Source organism: Ambystoma mexicanum, chromosome 6p (assembly GCF_040938575.1).
Source record: "Ambystoma mexicanum isolate Mex_15411 chromosome 6p, UKY_AmexF1_1, whole genome shotgun sequence".
NCBI lineage: Eukaryota > Metazoa > Chordata > Amphibia > Caudata > Ambystomatidae > Ambystoma > Ambystoma mexicanum.
In genome coordinates, this window is record NC_090935.1 from 741,800,092 (window position 1) to 741,825,599 (window position 25,508).

A 25,508-nucleotide genomic window follows, 5' to 3' on the forward strand; every position below is an offset into this window, starting at 1 on the left:
ACAAAAACAGTAAAGCGTATTAGGTACCGGGCCACCTAAGATTGAGAATCCTGCGAGGGGAGAAAAAGCACCCTAGTATACCACAGTTCAGAGCAAAAAACAGTAATGCGTATTAGGTACCGGGCCACCTAAGATTGAGAATCCTGCGAGGGGAGAAAAAAACACCCTAGTATACCACAGTTCAGAGCAAAAACAGTAATGCGTATTAGGTACCAGGCCACCTAAGATTGAGAATCCTGCGAGGGGAGAAAAGCACCCTAGTATACATCAACTGTGAATACAGTGGGACAAGGTCCAATGCGGATGTAACCAGGAGTAGGAGGGGTGGGCCGGGGAACGGAGAACAGGTGGAACTGGCGCCAGGCGTAACCTGCAGACACACAGGGAGCCGCACTGTAGGAGTCGCCCTTGGCCTGGGGCCCTTAGCCGCGGGGGCTGCTGGGCAGAGGGCTGCCCAGGAGGGGGGAGGTTATAGGCAGAGGGAGAGGGAAGGGGGGGGTGTGGGCGTGCAGGGAGGCGGGGAGGGCGAGGAAGACCAGGAAGTGGGAGGGGGGAGCAGGAGCAGGCCAAACACCGCGCTAGGAGCGCGAGGCAAACAATTTAAATATTTTAACAATAAAGACACTCACGGAGGCCCAGGCAGGGCTTCCTAGGCCTGCTGTTCCCCTCAGGCCACCGGCGACCGCTCTCCACGCTCAGCTGGAGAAAAGAAGCGAGCGGGGGGAACGGCCGTCGAGTAGGCCAGAGGGGAGGCAGGCACACAGCCAATCAGAGGGGGGGGGGTGGGCGTGCAGGGAGGCGGGGAGGGCGAGGAAGACCAGGAAGTGGGAGGGGGGAGCAGGAGCAGGCCAAACACCGCGCTAGGAGCGCGAGGCAAACAATTTAAATATTTTAACAATAAAGACACTCACGGAGGCCCAGGCAGGGCTTCCCAGGCCTGCTGTTCCCCTCAGGCCACCGGCGACCGCTCTCCACGCTCAGCTGGAGAAAAGAAGCGAGCGGGGGGAACGGCCGTCGAGTAGGCCAGAGGGGAGGCAGGCACACAGCCAATCAGAGGGGGGGTGGGCGTGCAGGGAGGCGGGGAGGGCGAGGAAGACCAGGAAGTGGGAGGGGGGAGCAGGAGCAGGCCAAACACCGCGCTAGGAGCGCGAGGCAAACAATTTAAATATTTTAACAATAAAGACACTCACGGAGGCCCAGGCAGGGCTTCCCAGGCCTGCTGTTCCCCTCATATAGGATGGTAGTGCTTGACAAATTGAGCTTGTACCTGCATATGAGCATGTATGTGACATATGGTGACTGTTCAGGTTCGTATGAAGCTACATCTAACATAAAACTGTACCTGGACCTATTATCCTGTATATGGCATATGAGTGTTTAGGATCCAATGCGTTATGCAGTTCTCATGGTTGGGTCCATTCTTAAGCTAGGTTGGAGAATCCAAATTTTCAGATGCATATTTTATAAGCAGCAGGGAAAGGGTTTGACACTGTGTTTGTTCAGTTTTAAAATCAAGCAAAATACAAGTTTTGATACCTTTTCTTTGTTTGTTCGTTTGTTTTATTCACTTTTTATGCGCACCAGACCCAGGGGTAGCAGGGTGCAGCAGTAAGAAAATGCAAGGCTTACAGGGCTATTAAATATACAGGCATAGAGTATTACATCAAGATGTACAGGCATAGAGTATTACAGCAGGTCAAAGAGTGGGCTAAGAATAGATTACAGTATATACATATTCGTAGAGTTATCAAAAAGTAGGATGAGAATAAATTACAGTATGCAATTGTTCACAGAGTCATATACAAGGATTGCAATGGGAAGCGGGATGTGTAAGGCAGGATAGGGTCGCAGTCTGGAGGAGAGGACACTAGGTGTCCGAGGAGATGTTATGTTTGATATTATTTTTCCTAAAGTGTGGGTAGGGTTGGTCTGCTCTCAGATGTTGTGGCAGTAGGTTCCAGGTTTTGGCCGCCCTCACTGGGAAACTGTTGCCGCAGACCGTGGTGAGCCTGAATCTGGGTACTGACGGGCAATTGACATTGCCAGTTCTGGTGGGTGTGAGAGAAGTTCTTCTATGAATCTTGTCTATGAGGTAGCTAGGGGCAGCGTTATTTAAGGCTTTGTGGGTCAGAGATATCATTTTTAATTGTATTTTGTTGTTGGTGGAGACTAACTGAAATTGGACTAACTGAAAATATTATGCTAAGATGATAGATGTATAAGCTTTCAAAGTTCCAGAGACTTCCTTGTTAGATGGTGTCACAAGATAAATGAGCAATGAAGAAAATCACCCACAGTGCTGGACATATTTGTAAAAGATATATCCAGCTCTTATGGGCAGATACTAGGCAGGGATTCACTGTCAGGCTAGCCCTTAGAAGTGTGTAGGCATCAGTCGCGCTCCCTCAGAATTATTCTTCAGTTGGCATCTTCCTCTGTGCTTGAGGTCTCATCCCCCTGTTCATCCAACGTAAGGACGCAGACCCTAAGGTTAAGTCAGACTATAAGGGAGAAATGATGCACCCAATCACAGGATTTCATTAATTCTCTTTGCAGGCAACCAATGTCTTGTGTGGGCTTCACCCATGGCTTTCTCCCAGTTGTGGATTCAGACATTGAATCCGAACCCCATTTACAAAACGATATGGTTGTGACAAAGGTAGCCCTCTCTCTCAGATGCAGGCAGTAACCATGATCATATATGGCAACAGAAACATCGTTCTCACTAATGCATAATGACCGATAGGGGCCATTGCAAGTTTGTCAGTCGGGAATTAAGGTGCTAGTAATTCCGTTTACCAACACGTTTCCGGACAGCCAAACTACAAGTTTGCTGGTCGGGGTTACCTGACTTACCTCCAGCCAAGAGCTGGAGGTAAATTAGGCCAACACTGGCAAAAAACAGCTGGTATTACCAACACCAGTATTGCCAGTGCCGGTAATACCGGCAATCTCCTCCATGGAGTCCTATGATAGTGACCGCCATTGCCGGCACCTGTAATATGCGGAAATTCCATGATATCAGGGTCCGTTTGCCGTATCCCTGCAGAATTACCAGCAAACTTGTAAAGACTGCCAATATGTGACCATTGGATTTAGCACTGGACTTAACACTGGATTAAAACAGAGCTTCCCAGTAAGGAGACACCCAGAGTACAGGAGGATACACCCCACTGAAATAAAACAAAGACTGCTGCCATCCCGTGGAGCCTCGACCACCTCCTCGCAGATGAATACAGTACCTTGGGACACAAGGGTGCAATCAGTATTAGTATCCCTGATGAGTCATTTGATGAGGACTCATTAAGGAAAAGTCAGATAGCAGGTCAGGGGAAAAGGAAATGGTCAAACAACTGTTGCCAAGCAGCAGACCTTTCCAGAGGTACACCTGAGCAGCTCATAGATGCACATGCTATCATGAAATGCAAACATCCCCAGGCTGTACTTTTTAGCTTTAGTCTGAATTATCAATTGAGCACATTGCATGTGAGACTATTAGTGTCAGCATCACTGTAAGTGCCCATTGTTCTGCTGCACATATGCATATATGTTTTACAACAGCGCAGAGGATGTTGAAAGCACCAAAGTCCAGTATGGAGTTAAGATGGTTGCAGGGAACTTTATGGTCGACCAGTTCAAAGGCCACAGAAAGGTCTAGGAAGAGAAGCAGAGCAGGTTTCCCTTCATCCCTTATCTCATGAATCTGATTTTTGATGTCTAGAAGAGCTGACTCTGTGCCGTGGCCAGGACGGAAGCCAAACTGGTGTACTCCTAAGTTGTGGTCACCTTCTAGGTGGTGTTGAATTTGGACATAGGCTGCTCTGTCCTGTATTTTCAGCAGGAAGGGGTCTGTGGTGATCGGCCGGTAGTTGTTAGGCAGATTCGGGTCGAGAGACATTTTTGTTTGTAGGGGTAGTACCCATGCTTTTTTTAGGCTGGACGGTACTGAGCCTGTCGAGAAGGAGGAGTTGATAAATGTTTTGATAAAAGGTGCTAGGATTTCAGCACATTCTTTGATTAAGGCTGCTGGGCAGACATCCCCTTTACATCTTGAAGGTTGTAGACTTTGTAGGATGTGTAGGGTTTCTTGCTCAGTGATATTTTTAAAGTGGAACAGTGGTGTTCCTGGGGTATTAGCGGTGGGGGCATGATGGGTTGCGAGGCTCAGGTTAGAGTGCTTCAGGGTAGACTGTTTGGCCAGACTTTTATCATGTAATGTGTTGATTTTGTGCAGCATAGCATTCGGAATGCTAGAGCACCATGATACTTCTTTTGTGAGTGATGAAGGGGGAGGGCGGGAGCTTCCAGTTGCGTAACGAGAGAGAATAGTTCCCTTGTGTCAGATTTTACGTTGGCTATTCTCGAGTTAAAGGTGGTGGCTTTGGCTTGGATGATGGCATGTTTGTACTGCTTGGAGAGACTAGAGAATGCCTGCTTTCGTCAGGGAGTTTATTCAGGGTCGTTTCAGTGAGCCGTTTCTGGGTTAGGAGCTCTGTGTGATTTGGGGTCAACCAGACATTTATTTGGCCTACTGGCTTGGTTTTTTTCTGGAGCGAAGGGGTCAAAGGTGTCCACAGTGAAGGTTAGAGTTCTGGCATAGAGGTCTGCAAGAGTCTTAGGGTCCTGTGTGTCAAGGTGCTCCTGATTGAGTGCCTCAAGCAGAGTTAAGATGCGATCCTTTGTTTGTGGTAACAGCGCGCTGGAGACGATGATAGCAGCGCCGTAGGGCGCTTGGTTTTCGGGCACTCCTGTCAGTTTTACCACTGGTCTGGGCATCGCCAAGTGAAGTCATGCACTGCATATGATAATAGGTATCTCTAACAGAAGCATTTCTGGCAGCATATTTGTCGCTGGTCTGGACAATGTGAGATGCGGCGGCAACATTGGCATTACCGAGGGTATCACTAGGAACAACATTTCTCACATCGGTTATGTCGCTGCTCTGGGCATTAGGAGGTAAGACAGAGTGGGTATCATTGACAACAATGTTTCTAATTGCAGTGTTGTCATTATTTGGGCAATGTGAGGTGAGGCAGCATTATTAGCATGACACAGGGTCTCACTGGCAGCAACATTTTTATCATCAATAGCATGGCATAGTGTCTCACTGGCACCACGATTTCTAGCATCAATGACATGGCACAGGGTCTCAATGGCAACAACATTTGTAGCATCAATAGCCAGACACAGGGTCTTACTGGCAGCAACATTTTTATCATCAATAGCATTGCATAGAGTCTCACTGGCACCACGATGTCTAGCATCAATGACATGGCACTGGGTCTCACTGAGAACAGCATTTCTAGCATCAATAGCATGGCACAGGCTCTCAATGGTAGAAACATTTCTAACAGCAATAGCATGGCATAGGGTCTCATTGCCAGCAACATTTCTAGCCTCAATATCATGCCACGAAGTGCCACTGGTCGAATTTTTAGCAACACCAACAATCGAATCACATCCATGGCGGGGATAAAGATTAGTGTGGTTCGGCACAGTTTTAGGGAAGTTGGTGTTAGGGGGAATATTCCCCCAGGGTATGCAATGCCAGGTGGGGAGGAGGCAAGTGTATACTGGGTGCAGTCGGAGGTAGTGTTTATATGTTCAGCCTAGCACGCGCAGTCAATGGGTGAGTGTTCTTGTGGCCTCAGTGAAGCGAGGATGACTTGGTGTTTGCTAGGTGATAGGATTGGAGTGTGGTGGAGGTCCTGTTTATGGGACGGATGATCAGCGGGGTTACTGCTGGGCAGTGTCTCCCCACGCGATTGTAGAAACCTATGCTCTAAGTGGCTCCTGTGCACGAAGAGGACATGTGAGCGGGGTACTGCAGGCACGCTCTTGCGCACAATTTTCTATTCCTTATGTGAACTGTGGGGCTGATTAGTATAGGTCGCTATGGAGTGGGCGGACAAGGAAATCATATTTCGGCATTGTTTGTAATTGCCCGCTGCAATTGTAGGTGAGCTTTGAATGATCAGTTGCTGGGTTAGCGGATAGATTGGTGCCCGTGCCGACGTGCTGATCGACTCCGGCCGTGAGGCTCTGTGCTTGTTACAGGGAGCAGTCAAGACCGTACGGGCCGGCTTAGAGGTGGTGATTGTGAAGGCGATACACAGCAGGTTTAAGAAAGGAGTGGGCGCTGGTAAGGGGATGTGAAATGCTGCTTTAAGGCAAATGCGAGTCGCAGGCAGGCAGCGCGCACAGGGTGGGAGAGAATGCCTTGACAACGGGACTTGTGATAGGAAGATGGTAGCAAGCCTCTTACCTTTTGTATGTGGTGGATCTGGCTGGGCATACAAAAGCGATGGGGCAGCAGGTTTGCAGGTACATTCCAGCATGGATTGGCTCGCCAGGCCGAGACAGGCTGAGACTAGTTCAAGTTTATGAGCTGGCCTTGGGTGCTGGACGACTGTGGCTGCCTGCCATCTGGGGGCTTTCTCCGCGATATGTGCAGGGACCAGCCAATGCGGAAGTAGGCTCACTGGGGTTTGCACGATGAGCTTTTCTTTGTTATGGACGGCGGCAGCCATCTTAGACTCCCTGAGCCCTTCTTGGTGCAGAAGGGTGAGTCTTTGTTGCAGTAGGACCAGGTTGACTGTGGGGCTCCTCTTCATGCTATCACCGATCTCCCCGCTGGGTTCTCTGTGACTTAAAATATGCAAATGTTCCTTCTTAGAACACAGAACATCATTCACTTTATTCTGAAGCCCTAATTACATACGTAAACATGTGTTTATCTTTTGATATTCGGCCTGAACCAGGTCGCCTCAGATAGTGTTGAAACATGGCGGCTACATGTGCGTCTCCGATCTCGTGGTCCCCCCCACTATTCCTCCAGTTTCTCTTTTCCATGGCGATGGAAGTGAGCAGTCGACTCGTGAGACCTGTGTCTGTCACAGAATGTCTGTTTCACTTGCAAATGTTCAGAAGCAGCAGCCGACTTACATTTTCAGAGTCCATGGCATACGCCTCTCTTTCCAGTCAGGAGAGCTCAAGCCTCCCCTACCCAGCCGAATATATTTCATGGAGAACAAAACACAAAAACCCTTGCTCTAATGTGCTGTCCACTTTTATAGTTCCTTAGCATCATGTTCATCTTTCATAGGCATCTTTATGTCCATCCAATCAGAGCCTCATTCCTTAACTAAAATGCTAATGCACTTATAACTTGTATGACACCCACCCTGTGCATCACCATAGAGTAATGTCACGTGATGAAAGCTCCATTCTGCACACAATAGCTCTTCATAAAATGAAACACAGTATATTCTCAATGTTCCTTAGTTTCCCGGCTGATCTTCTCGCAACTAAAACCTGCCTCATCCTTCTTTTGCGAACTTACGTTACGAGCGGTTGGGAGTGGTGCTCTTCTACTTTTATGTTTAAGTTTTACTGTTCCTATAAGTTTATTTTAAAAAGAAACCGCTCTGGAATGGTTTAGTTTTAAAATAAAAGTTCAGGAAGAAGTTGAAAATTGCAGTTCAATGCACTGCACTGAACATTCCCTGAAACAGCAGGTGCATGTGTTTGGGGGCTTTGAATTGTGCGTGGCATGGGGCAGGCGATGGGGTTTGTGGAGAGCAGGGGCAGGCGAGCAGGGAACATAGTTCCACTACTTCTTCTTGTACACTTCGACCACTGGTTGTAGCTTATTCTGTCCAGTCTATTGAAGGAAACAGAAAGATACAGCATCTTCAAAATAGCACACCGTGAAGTGGCATTGGCTTACCAGCGTTAGGGCTCGGTTCGAATCCCCAGCATGGAACAATAAAAAAATATTGCTTTTTTATTGTCCCGTGTTGGGTATTCAGCTGACAAACCAGTGTCGCATCATACTGTGCTATTTCATAGGTGCACAATTTTGTTTCATTCAATAAACTGCTTGACACATAGTCTATTGAATGAAACAAACAACGTCCAACACCTATGAAACAGCACAGAGCAATGTGACACTGGCTAGTCACTGACAGTGTGTGTGTTCGAATCCTCAGCAGGCACGGAAAGAAAAGCAAAGTGGTTGTTAGGGGTACTGTGATCCCCAGCTTAGTTGAGGTTTTGGGAGAGTCCCGCCCCATTTGAAGCCCAATGCCTAGCTGTTATATAATGCATTCTCAATTCTTGCTGCATTTACTCTGCAACTTGCTGGTGAATGCAATTTTTGCTAAAATCAGTGATTAACGTATTTATCTTTCAGTTTTATTTTGTGACTGTATTCAAATGTCGAGTTATACATTAGTCATGTATACTTCTTTTAAGCTTTGGCAAATGTTTACATGGTGATTTTATTATGTCCCTAAGGGTTGCTACAGTTCTCTGTTGGGCTTCCACCGCAGCCCGGGGATCCCATGACCCTTCCTGCTACCACTATTCCCGGCATTACCGTAAAAGAAGAAATAGGACACGTCAAGCTGCTTGTAGTTCGTGCCCAGGGCCTTTTGGGGAGAGTGATGGTGAAATACAGTACCACGTCACTGACCGCTGTCAGTCCTGATGATTATAAAGTAAGTGAAGCTAACGTTAAACATTTATGGCGCATTCCATTGTAAACCCTCACTTAAGCATATGTTGGCAATACAATCTTAGGATGCAAATGGAGAACACACAGTAGCAGTTCATACAACATAAGGGCCAGCCTTGAAGCTTTTGTGCATTATACTGCAATGGGGGCAAGGTGATCATCTGAGATGGCCCCTTTACACCTCCCCTTAAGTCCCCGGATAGTCCCCGCGTACAAACACGTTACTGAATTATGATGCGCTCTTACCTTCAGTTCAGGAAAACAAGATTTTAAAGTGTATGTGGAGTTTTTCAAATGTTTACCAATATTGTGTGTGCTGAGGTCAAACTTAGAGGTAAATTACAAGGTATTTGTTCTCATAAAAGGCAAGCATTCTACGAGCCGAGGTCCATTACCAGGCTTGTGTAAAACAGGCGACATTACAAAATAACGGCTGTAAGACTTGAAGAAGTATTTCCTCATCGGACAGTATAATATAGGGTGTCAGTTTGAGCACTCGCTCTTCACGCCCGGGTTAGGCCATCATTTGCTGGACCCCATTCACCAACGGTAAATCTCATCAGTTAGAATGGCCATATCCCCCTTGCCAGCTGCAGTCTTTCCTGTCTCTGACCATGGAGTTTATCCATGATGCCTCTGCGCCCAGTAGCCAATAAACAGATACATGTTTCATCTGTATGTGAACGGAGGAGAGCACAGGGGCAACGTGCAGGTCGTGGAAGCAGGACCGCGCAGAGCAAGAGTGGTTTGAATCCCGGATCCGTGCTTAGAAACCAAACTCAGGTATGGTATTAGCCGTGCTTTATAAAAACCAATTGAAATAAATAAATATAGAAGCTCGAGTACTTCGAACGTGAGCTTGGTGAGAAAGTACCTGAGACATGAATCACTCTGCGCTCTAATGTACTTAAGGCATAATTCTCACATTCTCTGTCGAACATTAGAACCCGCTGTTGTAGAATGCTGGAACAGGGAGATTTGGTGTGAAACAGCGAGAGTGTGAGGATAAAGGATAAGATGGCGGACGTGTAGATTCTGCGTATGCCGTTATCTGACTAAAGACGTTTCCCTCAAGTTTCAACACTCCTCAGTACAATAATGTACTGACATGTGCATCCCCAAAAAATGGTACGGAAGTAAGTTAAGCAACATCGCCATGCACCACTTGTATTACCAGTGCTTATGTGTCCTAGAGCAAAAGCGATGGCTCATGAGGTGGGAAAATTCATTCATTCATTCATTCATCTTTTATAATGAGCTTAATACCAGAGACCAGTACCTAAGCACAGGACCAGGATTTGAACCTGTGTTGCTCTGCATTGTCTTGCTTTCAAGACAAACACATTGCCCCTGATCTATCCTCCGGGCTATCATACTTAACAATGGGTGTTTCCCGGCGGTTACGTGCTTGAATGCTATTAGCACCTAGGTGTGGGGCATAAGTGCTTAGATTTTACCCTCCGTTTTCACAGAGAAAAATGAAGGTCATCGGGTAAATAAAAACATTCTGATATCCATCAATCAACTGTCACTCGGTGGCCACAGAGCCAGTGTCAGTAGCATAGCTCTCAACCATTTGTGTCACAAAGGCGGGTGAAAACACCCGATTTTATTTTTGGCGGGTGAGAGGCCCATTGAAATGAATGGGCATGCAGGAGTCTTGGCGGGTGAGTCAGCTGTTTAGAATGCGGGTGACACCCGCCAAAAGCGTGTGAGTTGAGAGCTATGCAGTAGTCAGGTTGGAGGAAGAGGAAAAGAGAGAGAGGGAGACGAGTGAAAATAGAAGAAGGCAGAGGCGAGGCCAGGGAGCGAAGCAGCAAGCACAGGGAGTTGGCTGCAAGCCATGGCTCTTGTTTGGCTCCTAGGATTCCAATGTGGGTCCTAATAGGATGCAAACCTATGGGAAGGTATTCACTGTTGTTCACAGTTAGGGCTGCAAGTGCATTGTCTGTGTTAACTGGACACCCCGTCATGGTTACTAGCGCCCCTGATCCACGCATGGGTATGTGTATTGGGATTACTGCGGCGTATTATTAGGACGCACATGAAAAATAAAAAGTGGAAGAATAACAACGAAATTGTAGAGAAGTGTTTTACATTTTTCTGCTTTTGACCTTTATGTTTTATTGAAAAGGGTCTAGTAGCGATAGTAAAAAGGTAAAATTAATATTCTGAATCAAAAGGTTACATTTGGTGTCAGCCTCCTTTGCGGGTTGTAAGATTTTGCAAAGGAAAGGATCCACAGAAGAGGGGATTTTTGGAAGTCACCTTTGCTATATTGCTTGTCATTTTACTATATTGCATGTATGATCGTCTAACAGACTTTATATTTTAGGAAGTATCAGGGAACTTGGAATTTCAGCCAGGAGAAAGATATCGATATATAAATGTCAACATCACAGACGATTCCGTCCCTGAACTGGCAAAATCTTTCAGAGTTGAACTTCTGAATCCAGAAGGAGGAGGTAAGGCTCGTGGGACCCCTCGGCTTTTGTTGGCATGCGTGGCTGCACTAATGAGCTGTGGGGACATCATGTGGCATAACACACAATTATGGGCACCCCTACACCCTGTTGGGATAAACACCCAAGGTTCCCAGCACTCAGAGGCGGTTATATGTGATTTCACCTACGGAAAATTCAGAGTGGTACGTTTCATTGCGACCACAATACCGAAAAACAGAAATTTTTGTTCTTCTATTTGGTGGGGTAGCCCGCAAACCCCCTGATTTTCTACCCTTATAACGCCAGCCCAATCCAATCGTGGCTCATTTTAACCCCTTCCCCCACTACCCTATATATATTTATTTAAAATTTTCGGTGGTTTTTTTGGTATTACGGTCTTCGGTGAAATATACCACTCTGGGGCCCGATTATCATAGGTCAGCGTTGTTTATTTTTCTTCCAGCCACTGCTTGGAGCGCTGGTTTGCATTTAACGTAGGTGTGCGTTGGCGCTTTCGGTCACTTTGTTTGCGCACATTTTACTTGTTCTCTGTGCCTATTATTTTAGCGCTCATCTGTCATGGTTAAACGCATATGTTTATGTGCGTGCAAACAGTAGATGCACTTAGTGTGTAGATGGCGCTATGCAATTATCATACTTAGCAGAACTCTCCCACATTCTGCCAACGGCTAGATGGCCTAATGAAGCCTCAAGTTAGGGAAATACAGACCCCCCCCCTCTCTGCTACGTGATTAGTACACATTGAGCTGGTGACCTGCTGCTGTTTAAAATGATAGAAGGTGGTTTTCACAAGTGTGTCAGCATATTGAATGCGTGAGTGAAGTTTGCATGCGTGAAGAATGAAAGGAATTGGGCCTCATTACAGGTTTGCCGGTCTGGGAACTACGGTACCTGGAAGCTTGCCGGTACTGTAATTCCCAGACCGGCAAACTACGAGTTGTGCTCGCGGGTGCCGATGCATCCGGCATCCACATTCCCTATGGGGCTCAAATGGGAATGGGGAAGAATTATTCCCGGCGCCCAGTAATGGGCAAATACAAGGTCCGGCAAGGCTGTAATGACCCGGTAATTGCCCATTTCTCCTCACCGGAAAAAATAAAATACCGGTGGCAGCCGTGCCCGTGTTACAGGCTACCGCCAGCCTGATTATGATGACCTCATTACAACTCTGGTGGTGGCTGCCACCGGAGTTGCTTTTGTTCTGGCACCCGCGAATGGGCAAGAACCTGGTCGTGCTGAGTTCGGCGGACCTGGTAATTGCCCATTTGTGGGTGCTGGAAACAAGGGACTCCCCATCCCCATTTGGCCCTGTAGTGCTGAATGGGAATTGGGACGTCAGATGTACCGGTGCATTCAGAGTGCTGCAGATGCATCTGACGTGCTGCCCTTGCGGGTGCCGGTCAGCCTGCCAGGAAAAACCTGGCGGGCTGACCGGCACCCGCGAGCACAGCTCGTAGCATGGCGGTCCGGGAACTACAGTACCGGCATGCTGACCGGTACCGTAGTTCCCGGACCGCCATGCTTGTAATGAGGCCCATTGTCTTGAAAGCATTTAAATATCATTACCATGTGTATAGCACTGTTTCCTGTATAACTGATTTCGACTGCCTTAAACCACTGCTGCTCTAGGGGAAAAATTTTGAAAAAGGCAGTGGCAAAGGGTATTCTGAATAATTATTGACTGACCTGGGGTGGGAGGGGCAGGTTGGGTGGGGGCTAACATATTTGTGACAATGACAACACAACAAACAGGAGAATCTTTGAAGTTATTAAGCACTGCATACAGCAACCTCTGTCAGTTTACCCTCTCTGCTTTACATTCACTTTTCTTACATGTGACTCAATGGTGGCAAGTCAAGTTTTATTTAACAGAGTGGGCCTGAATTTAAAAAAAAAGTATTTAAATGGAAAAGTCCCATTCAAAAACGATGTGCAAAACAGGCCCATTACGTCTCTCGCTTTTGCAGTCACCTCTATATCCCTGAGGAAATGCTGCTGCCTTTGGTGCTTCTAAATGACACGCAGTGACGCAGCCCATTAATCAAAAGGGCTGAGTCCTTAGCGCCTGTGCGATAATTGCAAGGGTTAGAGCCTGTGTTTCAGGGCGAATCCGCGCAATGTACGATTGTGGGGTGTATACCTTTTTAAAAACAAGCGCTAATGATTACATGGCGAATTGTGCGCAGCGCGCTCTTTTGATAGTCTGACCCCAGAATTATTTTCGGTAAATTGACCGGGCTCCCTCAGAGACATACAGACAAAGTAAGCAGTTATTGGGGACTCCTCCCCCTTTTCATGAAGGCTGCAGGGTCAACGTTGCATCATTGTACACATTCAAAAGAGTTCATCATAAAGCCACTTCTCACAAGTGCTTATGCCCTATTCCTTGAATTTTCAACCGGTTTCCAATGTTGCAGTTTTGTGTTTAAATTGTGTCACAGCTTTTAAAAATGAAACCACTAGCGGGTACCAAAGACATCCACATAACCCAAGAAAATATACAGAGACACTCGGACAGTCATGAAGACTCACAAAATGAAAAGACTGTTAGCAGCAATAATAGTATTAATCCCTGGCCAAGGACTAGAGACATGTCTACTCACTTCCAATATCAACATGTTGTCCTATTAAAGGGGGGATTGATGTGTCCCCACCGGATTGCTTTATTTTAGGTGAGAGTGACGTCGTTGCATCGGTTATGTAGCCCCAGGGCCAATTCTGTCCCTTCTCCTGAGGTGCAACAAGAGCCACTAAGCAATGTGTCTATAATGCACTCGAAAATCCCCTTCTGAAATGTTTCTATATTTCCTGCAGAATACAAGCCGTGCAGCATATCATTAAAATGTCAAATAATTCAACTGTCTCATTTATTAAACATTCTAAAGGGAAATTTGGAGTATGTGCCAGTGGGATACTTTAAAAAAAGTCTACCATTAGCACCTGGTTGAGTGTCACCATCTATCGGGAGGCTAGGAACCCGGGTTTATTTTGCTGGTATAAGCCTGTGTTCCGTACCTCGCTGGCTGCCTCTCAGACCACTCACTCTGTTACTGTTGGTGGCCTTTGCACCCCTTTCTCAACTTTACCTAGTGCGGTTCTTTCCTGCTCCTGTGCCTTGCTCCATCTGCTTCGTGGGCACCATGAAAATCGAAAAGGGACAGTGTCCTTTTTCTGGTTCCCTGCCAGCCATCTTTGTTTGTATTTTTTTTTTTATGGGAAGTCAGCACTCATGTGAAGCGTGCAGCCAATTTCCCACAAAATGTCAGTCTGAGGTGCTAATCGCCCTAACCACCTCGGTCTGGGGCATACCTCCAAAAATAACCGTAGTGTAAATACACAGTCCTTTAATGCATTTTTTGTGAAGGCTAAGTTTATCCTGGTGCAATTACTGTGCCCTATTAACACTATGGTAAATATTTTCCTAGTGCAAAAATGCTTTTAAAGAGCACTTGTTTTTTGCACTAGGGCAATTATATCCTTACTGCTAATATCTTGCTAAATTACACTTGCAGCAGTGCACCATTTCTGAAATAAGGCCCATAGCAGCCATGACGAACTCTCTCTGGATAGAGCCCCATTTTCATGTAACCCTCTTCTTGGTTGTTGTACTACCAAAACACTTCCACACAAATGAGTTTGACCCCCGTGCTAATTTGCGTTTTTATGTACAGTAGTTCTTCTATGTGTTCCCAACATAAATAAACGAATTAATACCTACTGCTCTAAATCGACCTACATTGGCACATATCAGCTTTGGGCACCAAAATGCAACAAAAGAGAATCTCCTGTTTTATTGGTTTTGCAAAAGAGAATCTCTAAATATTTGTTGAAGAGCTCACTTTTAGCTGTTGGATTGGAAAGAAACGCAGCCCAGAAACAGAAATGATTTATAGGAAAATTACCGAGAGCCTGGAATATCCCTTACAATTCTATAGAGCCACCATCAGTCTTCTGCTTGATGGCATTCGGTACCTTAATGGCTATGGAGCTCTGGAGATGCTTGCATTGGCAAACCTTGATGGCGGCTTTGTTTGTAACCTGCAGCCTCCCTTATCCAGACCACGCCTTTCTTTATGGCAATGGTAATGGTAATGTTTATTCATTATGACATGTACAGTCTTTGGCCTCTTCTCCACAGTTGTCCCCATATTGACTCTGTGCCCTGCTTTATAACACACATATTCTTTTTTCTCTTTACCATCCCTTTAGATAAACTGTATTCTCTGCCTCAATATATTGTCAATTTAGTGTTTATTTTTGTAAATTCGCACATGCTTTGTCTCCCTATTTTGAAAAGGAATGCTCATAAGATTCATTGACCCTCCTTTTAGTGCGTTCGTTATTTTCCCTTTTTTAATTTCTCGGTTCTGTTGCCTTTCAGTTGATTAATAGCCCCTAAACTCCCTTTCCCATGAAACCCTCAGTGCTATGACTTTAGGTGCTCCATCTTTAATTAGCTGCTCCCTTCTTTCAAGGGTACGAGGTTCCCATCCGGCATTGTGTCCCCTTCTAATGTTTCCCTAAAAGTGAAGCGCGTCACCCAGTTACTTGTTGTTCTGACTTTCTAATGATTCCTGACTTCACAGGGGACCACAGGTATTTCTTTATGCTTCCCATTATGTGGGCCTCCCTGTACATTTTTTCATTACTCTTGATGTAATCTTGGCAGTGCCTTGTGTGACTAGTAGATGTCTCGCATTATAGTGTTCCAATTGTTTTCTAGGTGCTCTTCTCTTGAGCCTTGCTCGCATTTTTAAGGTGGCTTTTATAAGGTTTGCTGTCTAACGCTCCATTGCACTCGCAAACTCTCCTAGAGTTTCATGCTGCAACACTCTGCATACTTTTTGCGTATTGATACTCTTTTCAATATCTTCCGAGGATCATGTGCAATAATATCATATCCTCACATTCTCTAATGTATTCTTTATTTTTCCATTATTTGATATTTTCCCTCTTTCTAGGTTCTTTCGACATACCTCTTGGCCCTCTTAATAAATGTTGCCATTATATAAGTATTTGCAGTATTTTCTGTGTGGTATTATTCTCATACAGAAAGATGGGAACTATCTGTCGGGAAATCATAGACACAGGTGAGATTTAATAGTGGGGTGTGAAATAACATATGGGTGCCTAAATCATTACCCAGCTAACTTACACTCTCTCTGTCCTCATCTGGTCATCAGCATTGTATTCTCTCTTAGCTCAGAACCTCCAAGCCTTTTGACAACATCCTTTACCGCCGTTCCAGATATATGGAGGAAACAGCTCTTTAGTTTTAGTGGGAATTTCTTGGATAGAGGTGCCTGTCACCCCACACTCACAATACCCACATCTCTATATTGTTCACTTCACTAGCAGCCCCTTTTTCTTCTTCAGTTTCTTAGACCTAGATACTTCCTTTGATTTATCTTCTGGAAGTTGCAAGAGTCGGGTGTTTATGTTGTAATTCTCAGGTCGAGGGCTGGAGGTTCAGAGATAGATGTTCATTTGTGTTGCTCATTCATTGATGCTTTTCTCAGAATTCTCTATATCATGTCCAAGTAATTTGTCATAAGTGACTAGCCTTTCTGTTTTTAATTTGCCATTTGATAAGCTTAGCGTGTTAGTCTTGAGTCTGCCTTGAGTTTTTTGTCTCTGTTGACCCCTCTTTGGATTGTGACTTTTATAATGTTCTTCAAAATTAACATGTTTATCAGAAAGAGGGTTCTGTGATCTTTGTGTTTCCAAAGAGTACCCAATGAGGTGTGAAAGCCCTAGAATGCAATAATCTGGAGAGTGGCAATAATTGTGACAGTAATTCTTGAGGCCAGACTGTTTAATCTACTGGATCTTATGCTCTATTACATTCTCGGTTGGGTCAATCAAAGCATACCATTTGTGATGTCTTTGTGCATTATAATTAAGACAGGGAACATCCATGGAAAACATTGTGAGAATCTGCAGAAACATTTTTCATATTTCTGTGGAGTCGGAAATTCTGGGGAAATCTGCTGAAACCGTTCAAACGTTTCAAAATGTGCAGGTGATTTCTAAAATTTGAAGAGACTTTCGAAAGTCTGTGCTCATCAGAAATCTGCATTTTCAGAAGAAAATTCTACCCTGCAGATGTGGACTGCCTCTAATTCTATTTGTCAGTGCAACAAAAGGCCTACCTTCTGAGGAGTGACTGAATGAAAACAAACATGGCTGGGCATACGCAGCACATGCTTCCGAGCAACACCTTAGAACTGTGGAGTCATTCTTTTGTATCTGCCGAAAGTCTCCTGTCCAGTCTGTTGATGGAGGTGGGGGTAGCCTTCAGAAACCCCATCTCTCCTAGTCCACTACACAGGCTCCAAGGCCACCATATCTCACCTGCTACCTGTGAGATGCAAAGCACAGCAGCAGACAGACAACAGAGGATCTGAGCCTTTCTTATATATCCGTCCAAGGTTTCTGAGCCAATGTGCAAAGAGAGACGTGAGCAGCGTCTAATAACCATTTTACAGCAAAAGGACTACGGACTCCTACACCTCTGAGACTTTCTGAGCAGTCAAATACTCCAGGAGATGCAGAGCATAGCACAATCACCTTAAACCGCAACCTTCTTCAGGGTACACAGGAAAATGGTTACCTTGTAAAAAAAACAGCCCCTCAAATGTCTTCTTCACTTTGAGTCCCACGTGCAACATATTTGACGGTTCAGATCTCTTAAGGTTGCCATCAATAAGTAAAAATGCAAGATGTTTTGTGTTAACAAATGAAAAATACAATGTTTTTCACCTTGTTAAATGTGAATGAAATGACTGTGTCAACACATCATTAGGCGCTTCAGCTTTTTATTTTTGAGCCAGTATAAGTGAGGTTTCCCTTTATAGACTGCATGTGAAACAATATCCCAGTTCAATAAACCTGAGCAATTTGGAATGCAAATCAGAGATTTGTTTGCATCATAAATATGTTTCCTGTCTCTAAAATTGCCTGGTCGGGAAATAGCGGAGGCCACTGCCATTGATGTATATGCCGCCTCGCTTTCCGCTGACTGGCGTTGTGATCTGATTTCCACCTTCTCCTTCTGCGCTCCTTCTTATTTATGTGTATATGTCTATGTCTATCTCTGTCTGTCTCCCTATCAAGTTGCTGAGCTCTTAAGGGAGGATGGCAGCGCTAGTGGTGATGGGGACATGCACTTCTTCCTTCCGGCTCTCCATCACAGCGGTAAGTACTACTGTCTGCGCATAACCTAGTTTAGTAATGTGTTTTAACTAGTTCAGAGAAAGTTTGTTTGTACCTTATATTGAAACTACAGAACAGGGACACCGAAGCAGCCATATTTGGCTAAGAGATCATGGTGCACGGTGTACATTGTCATGGATAATTTAGATATGCACCGCTAGTGTATGTTCTAAACTGGACAATCCCATTTTCTTTTATTTATGTCTGTCAGTATTCCTTTCAGTCCATTGTATGTTGTATAACTTGCTCATACAATCTGCTACTGTTCACTTAGAAAGCAAACACAGATCCATGTAGGTGGAAATCGATTGCACATCATTCCCCCCTCTGGTCAAATACTTGGGTAACTCAGTAGCATTAAATGGTACTAGCTCACATATTCCGGGAGAAACATGCTCCCTGTTCACGTATATCTGACAGTAGATGTAGGTCAGTGCTTGCACCATCATTGAGAAAATACAGTACTAACAACATCGCAAGTGTTCCTCTTACTGCATTCGCCTAATTGGTGACATATGTATAATGCAACACTGGAGTCTCTTTAATCCTATGCAGCCAAACGCTCTTGTCTGTGTAAAAACTGATCCTGTGTTTAATCAATTAATAACAAGCAATATTAACATTTTTGTTACTGCTGAAGTGATGTGTTTCATATATGTACAATCATTATTGGTCATAGCAAGTCACGTGCAAGTTGATCCATAGTGAGTCAATGGCTGATGCACATTTTCATCCATTCATGGAGTGAGGTTCATTGTCCTGATACCCAAACGGGGCGTGGCGTTGGGCCAAAATGATTGTATACTAGGATCCGGATGGCCTGTGTATGCATATTCCCGTGACCAAGTATTCTAGTATTTAGTTGCCAGCAGAGAAGTCACTGTCTTGGGAGTAGATTTCTATTCGCCAGTCTCACAACAATTCGAATCCAAAATGAATTAAGTCTAAGGTACAGGACAACATAACAGACCTAGATGATAGGCGGGGTGCTCAACAGAACCACAGCCTGATTGAGGTTTGAGAATGTTGTCAATGTCCAGGCCCAGCAGTATGAAGGCTGGCATTGCTGAGCTGCTAAAATGGCAAGCCTTGGCATGGTAAAGACTGAAAAATAATTAGGATCATGCTGGTAAACAAGAGAGGAGTCTCGGGCTGTGTCTTTGCCAGGGAATGCATAAGGACAGTGCAGTGATGACTAGCCATTGTTCGAACTGTTGCCTTTGCACTCCCAGTATACATTCAGTCTGGTGTATAAATCAAGTGCTATGTCTCCAGGATGGTCTACTTCCACTTAGTACTTCAAGCATAATGGGAAGATGAAGGCCGACTCATATGATACTTACAAGCACTTAATTACTTTTGTAGTGGTCTTGATGATACAGCAAGTTGATCACATTAAAAAAACACATACTCTGATTGAAATAGTACCTGAGAACAAGAGTAACAGATGTTGCTGTGAATTGCAAAATGCTTGATAATGCCTACACAACTCAGAAAGTGGCACACACACAATAGTGATATCATGGTATCATATTAGGATTAGTGCCATGCACTGCTGCCATTTGTATGGTCTCCAGAGGACCTGCAGATCTGAAAGAGAGGGGGTAGGTTTGGTTAATTATTACAGGGAAAGGCAAGATTGCAGTGCTTTGTCTTGATGTTTCAGATCAGAGGTAGCCTGAGCTCTGTGTGCTTGACAACCTTTTAGATGTGGGGCCTCATCACGAGTTGGGCGGTATCGGGAATTCCCCATTCCCCATTGGGCCCAATGGGGAATTGTCGGCACTACTACCACCGGCGGTATTAACACGGCACTAATAGTGCCAAAAATCGGCCAAATAGCAGCAGATTTGCCCCCAGTTCAGAGCTGGGTGTAAATCCTGCCAAACCCGTGATTTGGCATACCCTTAAATGTAGCAGTAATACCATTACCGCCGCATTTAAGGGTTACCGCCGAACTCGTGATGAGGCAGGTGATGTTTTAGGAGCATCAAGGACTTTTGTGTCCAGAGAGGAAACCTCGTGCTTGCCACATCAGAGTGCATTGCCCAGGGGCTGGGTCTGCCAGGTGGTGTTGGAGTGTAGAATTATGTCGTTTGTAGTCTGGGGAAAGGATCTTTAAAAGCCTTGTGCGGGTGGCAAGTTGAATTTGTGTTTGGTGAGTAAAATGGAGAAATTGATAGTCAATGGGCAGTGGTTGGTCATGTATTTTGTATCAGATGCAAACTCAGGACACCAATGTTGTTTGCTTTGTATTGAAAGGCATTTGGTTTCTTTGTGGTTGTATGGAGCTGAAGTCCTGTGTTGCATTTTTGGTACTGATAAACAAGGGTGAGCACACCCTGTTAGAGATTTAGCAGGGCCCAAATGTGTTGCCATTTTATAGTCATTCTTATTGTTCTCCAAGTGCCCTGAGTTGGTTTGAAAAATGACAGTCAGTAACTAGCATGGCATGCCCTTACAGTGTCTGTGTGTTGGAGTTGGTCGATTGAGATGTCTTATTTCCACAGTTTGTTGAGTGCTGGCTAACTTCTGTTGATTATGCGTTGATCAACCAGCATAAGCTAGGATCCTCACCTATGAAGGAATGACATCTTATCAGATTTTCATGGTATCCACTATGGAAATGCATATATGTATGGTTAATTATTATAGTGGGGAGACTATGCATAGGTCATTCTTACAGTGGGGTCTATATGCACTGTACTCCTATACCCCACCACTTTTCCCCTTATTTATGGAAGTCCATTGTAAGGGGATGGGTCTGAAGCCATGCAAATGTTCTTGAATTCAATGCAGCCAAAGAGCAAGTGGGCTTGTGCAGTCTTCACTGTACATTTTTGGTATCCCTACAAAATATCCCCATCAAAAATATTGCCGTACATATGGCCGTTTGTCTCACCATAGGTGATATTTTTGGGGGGATAATTTGTGGGAGCGGGGGTGTCCTCCGCACGTTTTAAAATAATGCAGGGGTTGCAGGGGTGTCCCCCGCAGGGTCCATGGGTCAATATCACCACAAAAATATGGCAATATTTATGTATCACAATATTATTGCGGGGATTCTAACACATGGAACCACATTGTCTCCACCTCCCTGCAATGCTCATCAGGACTGGATGCCTGCCCAGCAGTGGTTTTGATTTTTCTTTAATTTTCCACATTTTCTTACTCTTGTTCTCACAGCTGCCTTTTCACTTCTTGGCCCTGAGAAGCTACTTAAGGAGATTCTGTCCCAGTCAATGTCACCAATGCAAATTCCCTGTCTCTGCAACCTCATTCTTCAGCTCTGCAGCCCCCTGCCCTGGAGGACCATATGATACTACCGCCCCTCATCCTCCCAGCTCTAAATGTGTAGCAATGCCAGATCAGGATAAGCCACAGCCTTTGCAGTTTTCAGATCAGGATGACCCTGCTCCTCTTGGGGAGCCCTGAAGTAGGCCTTCTCCAGGCTATTCTTCCATTTCAGATCTCTTCCTGCATCTGGAGAACCCTTCCCATGACCAGGCAGGCTCCACCACCAGTGATGATACAGAGATGGACCATTCCACTACTGTTCATGTCGCACATGATCGGATGGAGGGAGTGATTGCATTTCTTGGCATTCCTGCTCTGAAAGAACTCTCAGCTTTGGTGAGGTTCCTGTTACGCGTTTTATGGCATGTGAACTGTGAGGACTGGCACACCCCTACAGAAGGATGTCATTATGGAAACATATAAAAATGGCAAAAGCTCCATTTGACACTGGCTACTAATAGAAAGGTGGACATCTGGCACAGGCAGCTTCTCCCAGACAATTTGAGTTTTCTGCCCACTCTCAAACGGTATCCTCGATTGTATCAGCTAAAGCACATTTATTCTATGTCCTATTTCTCTTCTGATTCTAGCCAGTCCTTAACAATACTCTTGGCAGGGATGAGAAGCTCCTAGGTGACTTTGGCAAGAAGTTGTATTGTTATTCAACCATGCACTTAATCTAGTCCAACGATGGCACAATGCTGGTTGTGACCAACCAAATATTATGGAAGGAAGTTGCTCAGTTTCAGGATGATCTTTCCCCAGAGTAGCAGACTTTATTCATGTTGGACCTCATTGATGCTCACCTTTTGGCCCAAGGCATCATGGAAGCCTTGTTTCATTGTAGTGACTATAGAGCTAGAGGCATTTGCATGGGGACTGTTATGCAGCAGTTTGCCTGGTTTAGGGCCACAAACTGTACCCAGGATGCCCATGGCAAGATCCTGGACTTTGGCTTTGACAGCTCAGACCTATTCCACTCCAGAATGGGTGAGGAACTACATTAATGTGAATTGGGATACTCCAGCCCTTTAAGACGAGGTAGCAATGCCTTTGAGATGAATGGGGATGCAGAAGTTGCTCAAGCATCAATAATCAAAATGACTCACGTAGTTGGCAAAAATATAACTGATTTAATATCAATTATCTAAAACAGGGAGTCCAACGGGCATCAAAGAGTGTCACAGTGCATAGTTTCTCTCAATGCATCTAAAAAAATAGCATTCTTTTATAACACAAAATCGTCATTGATGATGTCAACCTACTTATTTACTTACGTCATCCTACGTGGCAAACTTCAAAAACCTAGTGGCTATTGTGATTGGTTCTACGGGAACATCTAACTATACGTTCCATATTAGTCTAAGAAAGTGATAGGTTTCTTAACACCAGGTGGGGCAACTAAGCCTCCCCTTATACAGGTCACTATGAACATCACTAAATACACAACGTCCCATTGGTTACACAGACTATAGGATCCTTAATCAAGCACCCCTCTGCAATTGGTTGGCACTATAAGCTGTGTCAATACTTTTCCACCTACGTTAGCAGCATGCAGGCATATCATCTATCATCACCTCAGTGGTCTGCTGTCAATTAAGGCTTTGAACTTGTCCTTGGGAGTGTTCTTTTGCTCTAGAGAATTCAGGTGAGTGAAGGCACGCTCTGCCGTCATTCGTAGGTATGGTCGTCATGTTCGTCCAACTTGATCCTTCCACGTGACTGAAGACCACAAAATCGAGCTTTAGTGCATTTAAATAGTATTTTCAAATAGAGCTCTGACGTCTTCCTTGTTTTTGTCCATGCCTTCTGAACAGGAGTTTCATTCTTTCACATGATTTGTATCCAATATCTGCTCGGCCCAGCCTGATAAGACCTTGGCTCATCTAGCCTTGCCTTTCTGAGTTTCACTCCTGTTAATTAATTCAATTGTTTTTAACTGCGACACACTGAAAAAAGAGGCCTTCCTTTTTTAGTCCAGCTCTGCTATAATAGGTAGTGGAAACATCCATTCTTCATTTACTCCTGTATATATACATTGGCGCATGCCGCAATCTATACACTATAAAGCTAGCCTCAAAAATACTTTGTCTGCTTACGTTTCTTTGCATATGTACATGTGTAAAATTACTTGATATCTTCATCAGTTCTGTAGCATAGGTTTTTTCATCTTGATCCCAAGATGTCACTTATCTTTTGATATTTTCTTAATGATTAATAGAATATCTTCATTCTCTTGTCCCTGCATCTCTTCTATGTACGTCAGCTTTGCTTCATGTGTGACGGTGACATCACCATTCTTCTCTTACATTCAGCTGTCCTGTTTCTTCTGGGATTTCATTCAAATGGCCATCACACTGTCTTGTATGCAAGTATGGTTTTCTGAATGGGACCGTTGCTTCCAGGATTCTCCTTGGTATCTGTATATTCAATGGCTATGCCCGTGTTTGACACTCTGGTTCCCAACATATAGGCAATATGGGTGAATTGGTTGAGGTGGGGGTACTTGGCTCCTTCTCTTCAAATGTTTCAATGCAACCAGCAAATCTTTAGTAGTGTTGACCAAGGCCCCACCTAACTGCATTCAATCCAGCTCCATCTCTGGACATAAGGGATTTCCCTTTCCATGACCATTGCAGCAGGTAGCCTGACATGTTCCCTAGCACATATTGGAAGAACCTGAGCACCACTACTAAAGGCTCCTTTCATCAGAAATGCTCCCCCCGGGTAAAAAAAGTTCTCAATGACATTTATATCTAGATCCATGACTCCACTGTCGGAGGTTTAGTCTTGCCTTCCCTGGGAGGCTGGGGATACATCATATTGAAACCATAGGTTCTTTTGCTGGTTTCCAGGAATGCTAGCTAACCCTTTTTCTCTTCCCCTTCCTCTTCTACACTTAATTAGGTAGTTTCTGCCTCACATTTTCTCATTCAACACCTATTGCACATGGGTGCCATTGAGGACATTCCCAGTGGGGTATGTGCCCAAGAGGAGCAAGAAGAGCAAGGATAGCCTACACACAGAGCTGGGCAATTCCCTTCTAAATCTCTGCCTCCCTATGGAGAAATTCAAGATGATTACACCTGATCACACCTGATCACACCTGATTACAACTGATTACACCTGCCTATATTCAACCAACCCTTCACCAACCCTTAACAAAGCATAGTGGACCTGAAGGTTCAAAACATACACATTCCAATTGGTAAACTTGCTTGCCTGTCCCTGACGCAAATGCACTATAATTACAGAGTCCTATCATTTGGCCAATATTGCCCACAGTGTCCTCACCAAGTTGAGGTTGATACTTGCAGCTCTCTTGACCTGAAATGCCTCCAAATGTATCAATACATTAAGTTTTGGCTCATCTGGGTTCCTTTGGAGGAAGGGTCCCTCAGCACTCTAAAGGCCATCCTTCCTGTCCTCTATGATATGGGCCTATCGAAAAATCATGAGATATCTAAGCTTAACCTAAGGCCGAGCATTATCCTTTTTGGATACTTCAAGGAATCTCAGAGAGGCAGAGTTTTCCACTCATAAGTGAGAATCATCATCTGCTTCTTGTCCAGGTCCCAGACTTCGGCCCAGTGGTTCCAGAGACTCCTGGGTCTCCCAGCATTCTTTGTGCTGGCGGTTCCATTAACCTAGCTCAAGATGAGGAAGACTGAGTTACATCTAGCCAGTACACGGATCAGTCAGGCAGCACACTCTCCATTCCAACTACAGTGATCCAGGAGGGTATTCATTGGTGGTTCCAGGACTCCAATTTCGATCAAGGGTTACCCTTTGTGAACCATCCTCGATCTCTGGCGAGTCCTCTCTAATAGGTTGAGATACTACCCTCCAAGATTGTTTTGTGCATGCTCTCTGAATGTTCATAGTACTTTCTGGTCCTCTGGAACATCTTTCTGCTGCTAAAGGCCTTTTGCCCAGGGTTACGGGACAAGTTCTTCCCATTCAGATAGATAATGAGACCTGGATGTAGTGCCTCAAAAAACAAGGCAGCGGCC

At 44.9% G+C, this 25,508-nt stretch overlaps 1 protein-coding gene across 2 annotated transcripts in view; it reads left to right on the forward strand.

The window, feature by feature from the left end:
• The window catches only part of ADGRV1 (adhesion G protein-coupled receptor V1), a 2,479,945-nt gene that overhangs the window by 736,630 nt on the left and 1,717,807 nt on the right, over window positions 1-25,508 (forward strand). For both annotated transcript variants that reach the window (XM_069627623.1, XM_069627624.1), the window contains exons 24-26: window positions 8,299-8,501; window positions 10,854-10,983; window positions 18,100-18,180. In XM_069627623.1, the coding sequence (XP_069483724.1) occupies window positions 8,299-8,501; window positions 10,854-10,983; window positions 18,100-18,180 (414 nt within the window). The remainder of the gene's footprint in view (window positions 1-8,298; window positions 8,502-10,853; window positions 10,984-18,099; window positions 18,181-25,508) is intronic.